General features: G+C 36.5%; 2 protein-coding genes across 5 annotated transcripts in view; one reads left to right on the top strand and one right to left on the bottom strand.

Moving 5' to 3' along the window:
- farsb (phenylalanyl-tRNA synthetase subunit beta) overlaps nucleotides 1–12,730 on the top strand; it is a 168,036-nt gene that overhangs the window by 130,750 nt on the left and 24,556 nt on the right. The window lies entirely within an intron of this gene.
- scaf4b (SR-related CTD-associated factor 4b) overlaps nucleotides 1–12,730 on the bottom strand; it is a 61,705-nt gene that overhangs the window by 45,159 nt on the left and 3,816 nt on the right. For 3 of the 4 annotated variants that reach the window (XR_012390510.1, NM_001386228.1, NM_001386229.1), the window contains exons 3-11: nucleotides 7,120–7,164; nucleotides 6,861–7,022; nucleotides 6,651–6,780; nucleotides 5,364–5,575; nucleotides 5,145–5,240; nucleotides 4,572–4,657; nucleotides 4,425–4,488; nucleotides 2,061–2,348; nucleotides 1,043–1,113 (exon numbers count right to left, since the gene is read on the bottom strand). Coding sequence is in view for 3 of the 4 variants with exons in the window: in NM_001386228.1 (NP_001373157.1) it covers nucleotides 1,043–1,113; nucleotides 2,061–2,348; nucleotides 4,425–4,488; nucleotides 4,572–4,657; nucleotides 5,145–5,240; nucleotides 5,364–5,575; nucleotides 6,651–6,780; nucleotides 6,861–7,022; nucleotides 7,120–7,164 (1,154 nt within the window). In the remaining variant the exon portion in view is untranslated. The remainder of the gene's footprint in view (nucleotides 1–1,042; nucleotides 1,114–2,060; nucleotides 2,349–4,424; nucleotides 4,489–4,571; nucleotides 4,658–5,144; nucleotides 5,241–5,363; nucleotides 5,576–6,650; nucleotides 6,781–6,860; nucleotides 7,023–7,119; nucleotides 7,165–12,730) is intronic. The other variant, XM_068213554.1, reaches the window with a different exon arrangement.

The following is a 12,730-nucleotide window of genomic DNA, read 5'->3' as shown; positions in this document are numbered from 1 at the left end:
GCATACTGCAGACTATTATTATGAATATTTATTATTGTCAGCCATATAATGCATTATACCATTATAAATAGTTTGAACATTAACACTGTACTGTGCTTACAGGTAAAAAAATATATAAAATGTCAATGTTTAAATTAAAATGTGCTTTTAAAAGTTAATTAAAATGGTACTGTTCTTAAAACATAAAAATGAAACAGCTGTACTCAAATGTAGAGTATTTACAAAAAACAACCTATTCATCAAAACCTGGAACTGTTCCTTGTACTTATGAACATAAGCTATGTCATCATATTAATATATAAACTCTTTCTGAAAAATGTTGAAATATATGATGCATGAAGATATGACTAATTTGTTTATATCTGAAAGCTAAACATTAACTTGTATTTTAGATATATGAACTTGATTTACATATTTAAATTAGAAATGAGATCTGCTTACTGCATGTTAGAGTAGGCTACTTGTGTCAGAAAAGCAAGTGATTAAACTATACCTGACAACATTGTGATATAGAAATTTGGGATACACCAGACAACTGTTACAAATGTGGGGAGGAAATTAGCTTCCAATGATAGAATAAATAACAAACATTAGAAAATTTAAAATAAAAAAGGTTTAGCCTATTAAAATCAATTTACTGATCACATCGGTGTTATACGCGTTAAGAGTTAAGTGTTCATTTTTTTATTTGAATTATTCAGCGATTCCTTGATTCAATTTCTTAAATGCTACTGTTCAATACACCTACTGCACCTAAAAAATAAACCACTGTTTGATTCATTTGTATATTACATAAATTTGAAATGCGAATCTTTGCTGTGTTTTATTTTTGTCACTGAAAAAGTAACAAAAGAATTGTTCTACCCCTATTTTTTGTTTGATGTGTTAGCTCCTTGCATAACCTTTTTTTTTAGTTTGGTTGTAAAGCTCCGACAATGTACAGAATAGTGAAACCAACACAAAGAAATCGTAATTTTCCTGAAACTTTATTTCTTATGTCATCCAACCCTTAATTAAGACATTTCAAGTTCATTAAACATACCTTGATCTTGTTCGTCTGCTGCGTCTTTTCTCTCTCCCATCATGGGCTGAGCGTTCGGTTTCAGCTACAGCCTGTGATGAGTCAAAAACACCATATCATTTTTTTAAGCTTCATGGACTCAAATAAGTAGTTTATAATCAGACTTGCAGCCCAGTCCAAACAAAAAATTCAAAAAGCCACATTTTGCCATGCCAATTGAAATGAATCGACCAGATCTAAAATTTTATTCAAATAATGACTGGTGCTTTAATCGTTTTCAATTCTGATAAAGAGGACATGGAAACATCCAAAATCAGATAAAAAAATAATAAAACCAGACAGTACTGAGTATGTTGAAGGTGACGTAAGAGACATGGAAAGAGTCTATGTTGATGCACATCTTTTTTTAACAGGCACTGCAAGTTGAAGGATGTTCAACCTTAAGTAAAGAAGCGTTCAACGTCATGTTTGAAGGGTTAGTTCATGCAAAACTGAAAATTTCTTAACTTTTTCCAAACTGGTGTCCTGACATTTCATCCTACCCATCAGAATGGTTCTGAGGTTGGAGTTAGGAATTAGGTAGGTTAGTGCAATATTAGAGCTTCATGTCAAACAACTCCACATTAAATTTACACTGGTAGCAAAATCTGATGGGTAGCACGTAATCTAAATGTGCTACTTACTTTTTTTTTATGGGAAGTAGGACAATCTGATAAGGTAGGACAAATGGACAGAACACCTGTATAAGTTTTATTCTTCTGTTGAACACAACAAGATAAAATGAAGAATGATGGAGAAAAAACATCCATCGACTTGCATTGTATTATTAGTTCTTACTACTGATGTCAATGGCTGCTTTTTTCCAACATTCGTCAGATCATCTTGATTTGTGTTCAACAGAAGAAAGAAATATGTAAAAGTTTACAACCACTTCAATATGAGGGATGTTTTTATTTTTGGTTGAACTCGTCTATTTACAAGCCATTGATGACGTTTTGAGTTGTGAGATGTGAATATCTGTAGACATGATGCACTGTACCTGTGGCTGATTGGTAGTACTGGATGTTTCCATGCTCTCCTCATAGACTTGAGTGTTCTCTGGTATCTGTTGGGTCTGAACCATTGCTGGGAACTCCTGAGATGCCATTTCACCCTGAAACGGCACCTGCATCTGTGGTTGCATCTGAACCTGTGGTGGCATCTGAATCTGTGGCGGCATCTGAGCCTGTGGCGGCATCTGAATTTGTGGCGGCATCTGAGCCTGTGGCGGAATCTGAACCTGAGGCACCATCTGAACCTGCGGCGGCATCTGAGCCTGCATCTGCGTCTAGACATAATAAAACACCATGATTTCATACATTATTTCTGACATACTTTTTTTTTTAGATGTTGATGGTCTTCTGTTAGATGTTATGCCTCTTTCACACTGCAAGTGAGAGCAGAGCGTGAGCAGCGCATATGGAAAGCAGAAGCAGTGCACGGGGGTTTACCTTTTGCACGCACGGTGTCCGCAGCTCATTGGCACCTGCTGCACAGATCAATCTATCTCTGTCTAATCTATCTAGCTGCCTATCTATTTCTAAAAATACACATTTTTTTTTACTTTTCATCTGCACCAAGGCCCTGTACTCAACTTCCTCTTAAGCTGTTTTCTTAACCTGCAAGTCTTTATTTTACAAATTATAGGCTAAAGATCCTAAAGTATTCTTCTCACACTCTCAGAAGTGTCTTTCATGTATTTTAAGGTGCAATCGGTTAGAAGACAATGGCCTGTGATATCATGTCATTTTGTTTTTAATTGACAGCATGATGTAGGCCTAGTTATAATAATATTTATACAATATAGTTATAATGATATTTATACATGATCAAACTAGTGAGCAACTTAAGCAGAACTAATACTAAAATTGTTTTAAATTTGGTTTTGTAGTTCGGGCGCAAATAAATATGTGTTGCCATTTTTAATCGTTAAAAGTTCATTTGATTGAATATATAAAAATCAGTGGATGTTATTGATGCAATTATTGGGTAAAACTGCTCCTTTTTACTGTCATTCAATGTGTTTTGATCATTATCAATGCACTGTCACTTTAATTGAGCGTAAGCCAGGGGTGACCAAACATAGTCAGTTTCTCAATATGCGTTCTTCAGCGGTCTTGCGCCCTTGTGTTCTCTTGTAACGTCATCATCAGCTGCCCAAGTTCAGTTCCAATACTCAAGACCACAAGAACAGAGGACGCGTAGAACTTCCCAGATGTGTTCTTGATATCGAGGACGCACATATGCAGACTTAAGCACCAAATTCGCTCAGAAAGTCCTAGAAGTCATTGCAACTGGAGGTGGGAAGCGCAGCATTTTATCTAGATTTATTTCTAAAGTTCGGAGTTCATTTAGCTTATTTATCTCAGGAGTTTCCCTAAATTAAATGGTGAAAGAAAACATTACTATGGACATCTTAATAAAGGAATAAACACATTAAGGGTGTTTGTTTTCTGAAATATTTAATTTGTATTAAAATAATTTTTATTTATATTGTTCAGAGTATATTGATAATGTTTTTATGCAAAGTATATATTTGAACGCGTGAAGGTCATGTGACCATCAGGAAGAACGCGGCATCTCATTTCTCAAAGGACGCGTTCCCTGCCCTCATGGTCTCCTGAATTCGTTCTTTCGAGGACACCTGGTAAGACCGTTCCCCACAAGAACGCAAGTCCGTTCTCTGCGTTCTTGGAATTGAGAAACAGCCTTGGTCCTGGAGGGCCGGTGTCCTGGAGAGTTTAGCTCCAACCCTAATCAAACCCACCTGAATCAGCAAATCAAGCTCTTACTAGATATACTAGAAACTTCCTGGAAGGGGTGTTGAAGCAAGTTGGAGCTAAACTCTCTAGGACACTGGCCCTCCAGGACCAAGTTTGGACACCCCTGGCATAAGCAGTGCAGCAGAAACAGACCCAGCACAAAAACTACGCTCACGCCTGCTTCTGCATGCAGTATAAAAGCTCTAATCCGTTAACATGGATGCTGAAAAAAACACGCTCTGCACACGCTTGCGGTGTGAAACAGGCTTTACTCTTTATGATTTAATGCTGTCACCAACAGTGGTTTAATTTGTGGCAAAACAGGTCCTTTTAAATCATGCAAATATATATTTTTAAAATTAGTTAAAATATAAAATACGTATTTTAAAAAATATATAAAACAGCAACAATATCACTTATATAAAAATCTCTCAATTTATGAATTTATGTGACAATATATATGATAATATTTTACTATTATTTCTAGAAGAAACTTTTTTAACAATGTCCTTTAATAATTTTTTTAATAAAAACTTTGTCTGGCAACATTATAGCAAATGTAGTAAACATTTATGCACATTAATGCAGTAAACAGTGAATACCTGGTTAACGATCTGACTCAGAAGATGAGCTTGCAAAGCTTGTTGTAATTCTGTAGGGAGATTTCTGAAATGAAACGACAAGATAAAATCAGTACTGTAAAATAATATTTTACTGTATGTGAAAAAGGAATTATTACTATGTCCTACATGGTAATGGGAGCAGCAGGAGCAGGTTCAGGCTTTTCCTCAACAGGTTCGGGTTCATCATCATAATCAAATCGATCCAGCAGTGACTGTCAAAGTCAAAGCAGAAACAAAGAATGTTACAGACAGTGAATTAACAGCTCAATATTGTAGCTTACAGACTGTGAGATGTGATCTTTTCCATACTCCACTCTAATTATTTCTATTCATCCATATGAGTTGCCACAGCGGAATGAACCAGCAAATTATCTAGCATGGTTTAAACAGTGGATGCCCTTCCAGCTGCAACCCAGCTCTAAGAAACATCTATACACACACATACACTACGGCCAATTCACCTATAGCGCATGTCTTTGGACTGTGGGGAAAACTGGAACACTCGGATCAAACCCACACCAACACAGGGAGAATTTGCAAACTCCACACAGAAATGCCAACTGACCCAGCTGGAGCTCGAACCAGCTACCTTCTTGCTAAGAGGCAACAGTGCTAACTGAGCCACCATGCCCCCCCCCCTTTAAGATGTAATGTCAAAATGATTGCGAAGCATCAAACTGGCCTGTTCTGAGGGTTTACCTTTGCTAATGATGGTTTCTTCTCAGTGGGCGGGGCTTTGGGCTGAGGAGGCCCCGCCCCTCCAGCCTGCTGGAGAGTTTGGAGCAGCTGCTGCAACTGAAGCAAACATCTCAGCATAAATATCTTATATAAATATAACATACACTGAAAGTTTACACATACACAAATAAACGAATTAACTTATTACCAATACTGAATGCAGTGATGTATGTCTTTTACCTCTACACCCCCTGTGCCCTGGAGGAGCTGCGCGACTGCAGCGAGAGGCACTGGGGTCTGAAGGGTGGGCGGAGGTGCTGCAGTCACAACAGCTGGTGCCAGAGCTGGGGCCGGCTCGAGAATCGGAACTGGAACCGGAACTGGTGCTGGACCCGGTGCTGGAACTGGAACTAGAACCGGCACTGGTACTTCTACTGGTATGGCTGGAGATGCTATTAAAAAAAAAAAAAATGTGCAGTTTAACAACATAGATCAAGGCGAAGAATGACTAGGACCATCTGCGCAAGCAGAAATCTGCAGACTTCCACCAATTTTTGGCCCATCATTGAGTCTATTTATTTACTTCAGCAAATTTATATTTATCCAGTTTTAACATTAAACTGTAATACTATTGACTACTATGAAAGTGTTCCTTTTATTTATTTACAATACAGTTTGTAAAGTAATATTTTTTTGTCTTTTAGTAGAGATATTATGAGAAACTTGCTTTGTTTACCAAATAAGTGGATTTAGATGGATTTGCATTCTAAATATTAAATAAAAGATTAATTATTTTTTTACAAAATTCTCTGCAAAAAATGTTTGCTGATTCTGTCTAGCCCTAAGCACGAGTTATGATCAGTGAACTACAGGCTGCAAGAATTTGACAAGTTACATTAACTTATGGATTTGTATGAATGTCAAACAGTGGCCAAAAAGCAGAACAATAAGTGACTTTGGACCACAAATCCTTCTTCAACGGGTACATTTTTTTGTAGGAACTGCCAAAAATACATTGCATGTAAATTATATGTTTTATTCTAGGTCAAATATTAGAATGTTAAGTCTATTAACTAAAGACCAACTTGCATGATCACAAATTTCCTCCCATAAAATATCAAAACTTTTTTTTTACTATTTTTAATGCATCAATGAAAATATATATAAAGCAGAAGTATGGATATTAAACGATTACTTAACTGATGCAACAAAACCTTCAAGATTGAAACCAGAAGAATAACTTACCATTTAAAATATACACAAATGAAAAAAAACACATTTCAATTTGCAAAGATAATTTACAATATTACCGATATTATATCTATGCATAGAATTTCTTCTTAAATTAATACAATTAATTTTTACAAAAACTTAACACAGTTGAAAAATCTTCCTTTACCCATATCTTTGACTGGTAGTGTAAATCTAAAGGTTCATAATGCCCGATACAGTAACTTTAAAGCAAAGCCGAATTTAAAAAACATGTATAAACCAAATTGCTGAAAGGCATTGATTTGACTCATCTACCTGTGACTGTAGTTCCATTTTCTAAAACAGGCAGGACTGGAGCTGTTGCCATGTCGACCAGCGGCTGAATGATCTCCAGGCCGAACACTTCATTCTTCTGCCACAGATTCAATACACGCAAAATCTTCCCCTACAGTTCAACAAACAAAACCCATGAGACCTCCACAAACAAACATTTCACTGTACAATCAGGATGCCGTTATTCAGTACCTTGTCATCTTCTGGACACTCGAAAAGATTCTGAAAAGTTACAGTGAAGTTTTTCAGAAACCTCGGACCAAACAAATCTTTGTCTGCGCCAAACTGATGACGGGACTGTCTGATAATGGAGTCGACCACGTAGAGACCTGGAACCTTAAGATCTGGTTTACACTGAAGGGGAAAACGACAGCAATTTAGTCTTTATCTTCTCATAACTGAGATTTTTAGTATAAGATAAGCTGTTGTACATATATAGTTTATTACATACCCTCTTGATGAACTTCTCCACAATTTGAACAACATGCTTATACAGCTAACAAGACAAAACACACAGATGCAAAAATTAGTCAAAGTACTTAAAATACAAACAAATGTATTTATACAGTCAGAGGCAAAAGCACCATTACTAAGAGATAACAGCTTTGGAGGACAAAAAAGTCAATAGGAACTTTCAGGATCAATTGTCAAAATCAATAAGCAGACAACACACAAAGAGATTAACACTTTACATTCTGGTTTGTTTGGACCACAACAGACACATAAAAAAATAATAAAAATATCATGTTTGGGTCATTTTGCACTTGAAAATGTATAAAGTATTGTTAAGGGTCAGAAATATGGAAATGCTTGAAGTTTCTGCCAACCCGACTCTACATCATAACTTTTCAATCCAGATGGATGGGGCAAACATTACTGCATCCAAAACAGTGAAAAGCCTTGGAGTAACGATTGATGACCAACTAAACTTCTCTGACCACATTTCTAGAACTGCTCTATCTTGCAAAGCTCAGCTCCTTGTTCAAGCTCTTGTTCTCTCCAGACTGGACTATTGCAACTCTCTACTAGCCGGGCTTCCAGCTAACTCTATCAAACCTCTTCAGCTGCTTTAGAATGCAGCAGCACGAGTGGTCTACCTAAAAAAGTACATGTCACTCCGCTGCTCACCCGTTTGCACTGGCTGCCAGTTGCTGCTCGCATCAAATTTAGAGCTCTGATGTTTGCTTACAAAGCGACTTCTGGCTTTGCTCCTTCGTATCTGTTCTTACTTCTGCAGATTTATGTGCCCTCCAGAAACTTGTGTTCAGTGAATGAACGTCGCCTCGTGGTTCCATCCCAAAGAGGGAAGAAATCACTTTCCCGAACTCTCGCGTTCAATCTGCCCAGTTGGTGGAATGAACTCCCTAACTGCATCAGAACGGCAGAGTCACTCACTGTCTTCAAGAAACAACTAAAAACTCAACTATTTAGTCTCCACTTTCATCCTAATCTGCAATTGCCTCTCTGTATTACAAAAAAAAGCACTTATTTATTGTTGCTCTTATAGTTGTGTAAATTGCTTCCTTGTCCTAATTTGTAAGTCGCTTTGTATAAAAGCGTCTGCTAAATGAATAAATGTAAATGTAAAATACTTTTGTTATATTATAGGATATGATGTTACTTTAGGCCGCTGCCATATTTTCTATATCTAATGCCCTGTCCTTTATTATGGCTTTGCTGTTTGTCCACATGAGTGCGGGGTGACAAAAACTGGAACTTTCCGAAAATCCTGGTAGAGTGTGGTCATGTGGAAACTACAAAGTGTTCATCTCATGATGTCAGCGTGCACACTATTCTCTCTTTTCTGACTGGCCAATATGGCTGGGTTAACTTTAAACATGGAATACATAAATTAGAAAAAAATCCACACATTTGCATTAAAGCATTGCGTATTCCGTCTCTTTCGCACTGTGGGACAGTAATATGCCTCTGTTCTCACGTTTGCATTGACCTGTATTCAATTTACTCATGCAAATACTTAATTCCTCATGTGGTGTGAACGCAACATAAAAATTTTTTTATCTTCGTTTGTTGGTTAAGTGTGTCCTGAACATGAATAATGCGTTTTGGCATTTCCACGTGGACAGAGATTCTTTTTTAAACAAAAGAGGGGACAACTGTTTATAAAAATTCCCGCGTACACGTGAACATGACCTAAGACAGGGCTAATCAATTGAAAATTAGATTCTCACGCTAGAGGCTGCACAGAGCGTGAGTCACCGTAAGCGAGCGGCGCAGGTACATTTGGATATGTTTGTAGAAAAGGTCTTTTGTACAATGCACCGATATCGTTATTAGGGATGCAACAATTAGCCGATTTCACTATTAACTGCGCTTTATTTCATCACAGTTAATTAATCGTAAAGGCTTCTCTAAGCTGCATTTCTGCTGTACAGAACGAAACGAAACTGCTGCAATTAAACTAAGTTATGCCAAGTTGCCAAGCCAACTGTGCACTAGTTTAAAGTTCAAAGTATGTACACTGAGGCTAATACGCACGCACACCGGATCCGCTATAGCAGCGGCTGCTCCCATATCACGTCTTTTCAGCTTGCAAGTTTGTTATTTCTAATGTAAACATATATGACAATATAGGCACACAAGCGGCTTTCCGGGCGCATGCAGTAGAAAACATCTCATGGTGAGAGTTGTGTGTGCCTTTCAGTGCAATGTAAACAAAAGATATGTTAGAAGAGTTATTATTAAAATGATTATGTATGTATGAGCACAGATGGCAACAACAGTTAATCTAAAGAGCTACTTACCTAAAATAAAGCTTAAATTTACATCAGACGTGATAATTGTGAAACCATCATTATTCTTCAGACTATAATTGTACAACCAAAATCTGTAATTGTTGCATCTCTAATTGTTATGCAGTTCAAAACATTACATCTGAATGTGTCAATGTAGAAGCCAACTTCAGCAATATACTATTTTGTTGTGCTCTGAAATACAACATTTGAATGTTTGTAAAAAAAAAAAAAAATTAAATTAAAAAAAGCCTATAGTACAATGCAGTGATGTTATGTAGTTTCAAAATACAAAATATTAACATTTTAATGTAGAAAAAGCCCACTTGGGTGTCTTAAGGAGCAAAAATACAGCATATGGGCTCCCATAGCCTATGCTGTTGTGTTATCATTCATATAACAAGTCATACCTCTCCGGCCCTTCGTTTGGGATGCTTTTCATGAACCGGCCCCATGACAAACTAATTGAATGGCCCTGGCCTAAGACACTTACAGGCAGAATTTTGTTGATAAAGAAGAATCTCCTATTTAGGGCTGGGCGATACAGGAAAAAATTGATCACAATATAATGTTTAATATCATTCAGTATTGATAACTGAATATTTATTTACAATCAGTTTGGTATATTAGGATTTTTCTTTAACCACTTTATTTTAGTTTACCATCATTACGAAAGGCAAATAGTTTAAACAGTCATAAGAATAATATAAACAAAAATATCTCATCTCTTATGTCTTATAATAAAATAAACAAAAGTGCTAAAGAGACTAAAACTGAATAAATAAACTTCTGCAAAGTTCAATGATAAAGTGAAAACACTGATTAATCAAAGCAAACTTTAAGTTTGGTCAACATCTGTAAGGTCTATAATAATCACACAGTGAATCACAAACTCTATTAACAAAAAATATTATGATATCAAATGAGTTTTCAAGTAAAGGAACCAACCATCATTATTCAAATAAACACTGCAACGTTTTAAATTGTGAAGTTGAATGACTACATCACCCTATGCTAAATAATCTTTCAGATGGGTAGCTAGTATCAGGAATGCAAAAGAAAAGAAACCAAAAAGCCACTCAGGCGACATCATTCCTTTTTTATTTACAATATTTTTACTTCTACTATACTATTGTTATTCTGACTTGAGGTGGTGAAACCCAACCGGAGTCCGTTCATGTTACGTCTAAAAGCGCATGGATTTGGTTTCCTTTACTATTTTCAATTTGCTTTATGCTCGATCTCCTCTGGCGTCTATTAACCGTTTTCTTAGAGGATGACAAACGAACAAACCATTGCTGCGGTTCAGATACTAGTTAGTATTTATGAAGAGAATGAATAAGCACTGCAGTGTTTGGGTGTTCTGTGTTTGCCTGAGTCTGCCATTATTACCGAAATGTGTGTAATGTGTATATGACTGATCAGCTTCATATTTTGTATGGAATATACACGTTTCAGTACACTAATTATTTCAGACAAACACTGCAGTGCTTTTTCATTTTCTCCATAAATTAAAGTTGTATCAGAGTTGCAGCAATGTTTTGTCAGCTTGTCATCCTTTAAAAAAAATAAATAAACGGTTGAACTAAAGGTTGCCTAGCAATCTATCCACCCAAACTATCCGCCCAAGGCTGTGATAAAATTGTCAAGCATTGACCAGTCCGCAGTGATAAAAAGGTTGGGGAACATTGAGCTAAACAATATGCTATCATGAAATATTTTGCATGCTATATTCTGTGTCAGAAGACACATTTCAAGTTCTTAATTCACACACTCGACTGAAGCTATGAAGTGTAAAAATATCATTATATATAGCATTTGCACATGCTTTCAGGATTAACATTATCAACATTTATTACAAAGGGCCATAGTTTACAGAGAAGCTATGCAAGTGGCTATCAATACCACATAATGATTAATTTGACTTTAGTATGACAATATCGGTTGCAATATTTTGCGTAGTTTGGTAGAGAACTATGACTGTATAGCAAACAGTGCTCCTGCTCAACATTCATGCTGGAGATTCACAGCTGATTACAGAGTCCTTACAGACAAATGCACATGGCAACTAGGGTTGTAACGGTATGAATTTTTCACGGTATGATAATCGTCTAAAACAATACCACGGTTTGACGGTTTCGCGGTATACGGTATGTTACAAATGTTACAAAATAATAGAACAGTGAAGCAAATTTGACTTTCCAAATAATATATTTTTAGTTACTATAAACAACACCACTTACAATGAACAAATAAAAATAAGAAAATAATAAATAATGTGTCAAAGTCCAAATAAAGTCCAAATAAACATGGTGCAAATCCTCAGTAAAAAATAGATATAAATATTTACTATACTATAAATAGTTACATAACGAAACTAGATTCAATATGGACCATCCTTAGGTTCTATGTGCCAGCATGGATATGGTTGTCTATCGATATGGATTTGGATATGGTTGTCTGCAATGCAGACAAACAGCTGCACCTTCATTTGCGTCTTTTGAATACAGCAAGAGCAGCAGTTCGTCTTTGCTGTGTCACTGTTTTGTCATGTTTCTGTGCTGCTGTGCATGCAAAAGTACTTAGTATGAGAATTATTTCATGAAAAACTTTTTTTTTGCGTTTTATTTAGCCGCGCATAAATGTATGCCTATCTCTCATTCCGTGTTGTTCAAAAAGCTTGGTCCACAAACAAAAGCGAAACCTATGCTTATTGGTTGTGATATAGCGAGTTTGAACCAATCTGGGCATGGAGGAGGGACAATGCATCAATGTATCATGTCTGGTTTGTCCGGAGACACAGTGACGAGCGTTTCTTTGTTAAATCAGCGTTGTCAAATGTTGATGACGTAACCGCACTGATTCCGGAGCCTCTGAAATCCGCGAATGTTATGTGATACAGCACTGGAAAGCTGAGATTCTCTTCTTTATGCCAATCTTTGAATTGTATGAATCAGATCAGCGGATCAAAAGTTATTAAACATTTAAGAGCAATACTTATTTTTAGCCGCGGGCGGCTGTCTCGGTCTTTAAGGGTTAAAACCGTTGATATGCAATTGTTCATGGTATGATAATCGTGCACGTTCAAATCGTGGTAAACCGTCATACCGGTATATTGTTACAACCCTAATGGCAATCACATGAAATGTATCGTTCAGATCTATAAATAACATATTCTGCATGATCTTATTCTACATCCCTAATCCTACCCAATACCAGCTAAACCCAACGACCCTAAAAACCAAGCAGCAAATAAGGAGTTAATTGAGGCAAGTCATAGTTAATGGTTTGTTAATAGCGAGAATTGTA

Source organism: Danio rerio, chromosome 15 (assembly GCF_049306965.1).
Source record: "Danio rerio strain Tuebingen ecotype United States chromosome 15, GRCz12tu, whole genome shotgun sequence".
NCBI classification, from domain to species: domain Eukaryota; kingdom Metazoa; phylum Chordata; class Actinopteri; order Cypriniformes; family Danionidae; genus Danio; species Danio rerio.
Note: the sequence above shows the minus strand (reverse complement) of the source record. Positions and strands in the feature narration are given on the sequence as shown.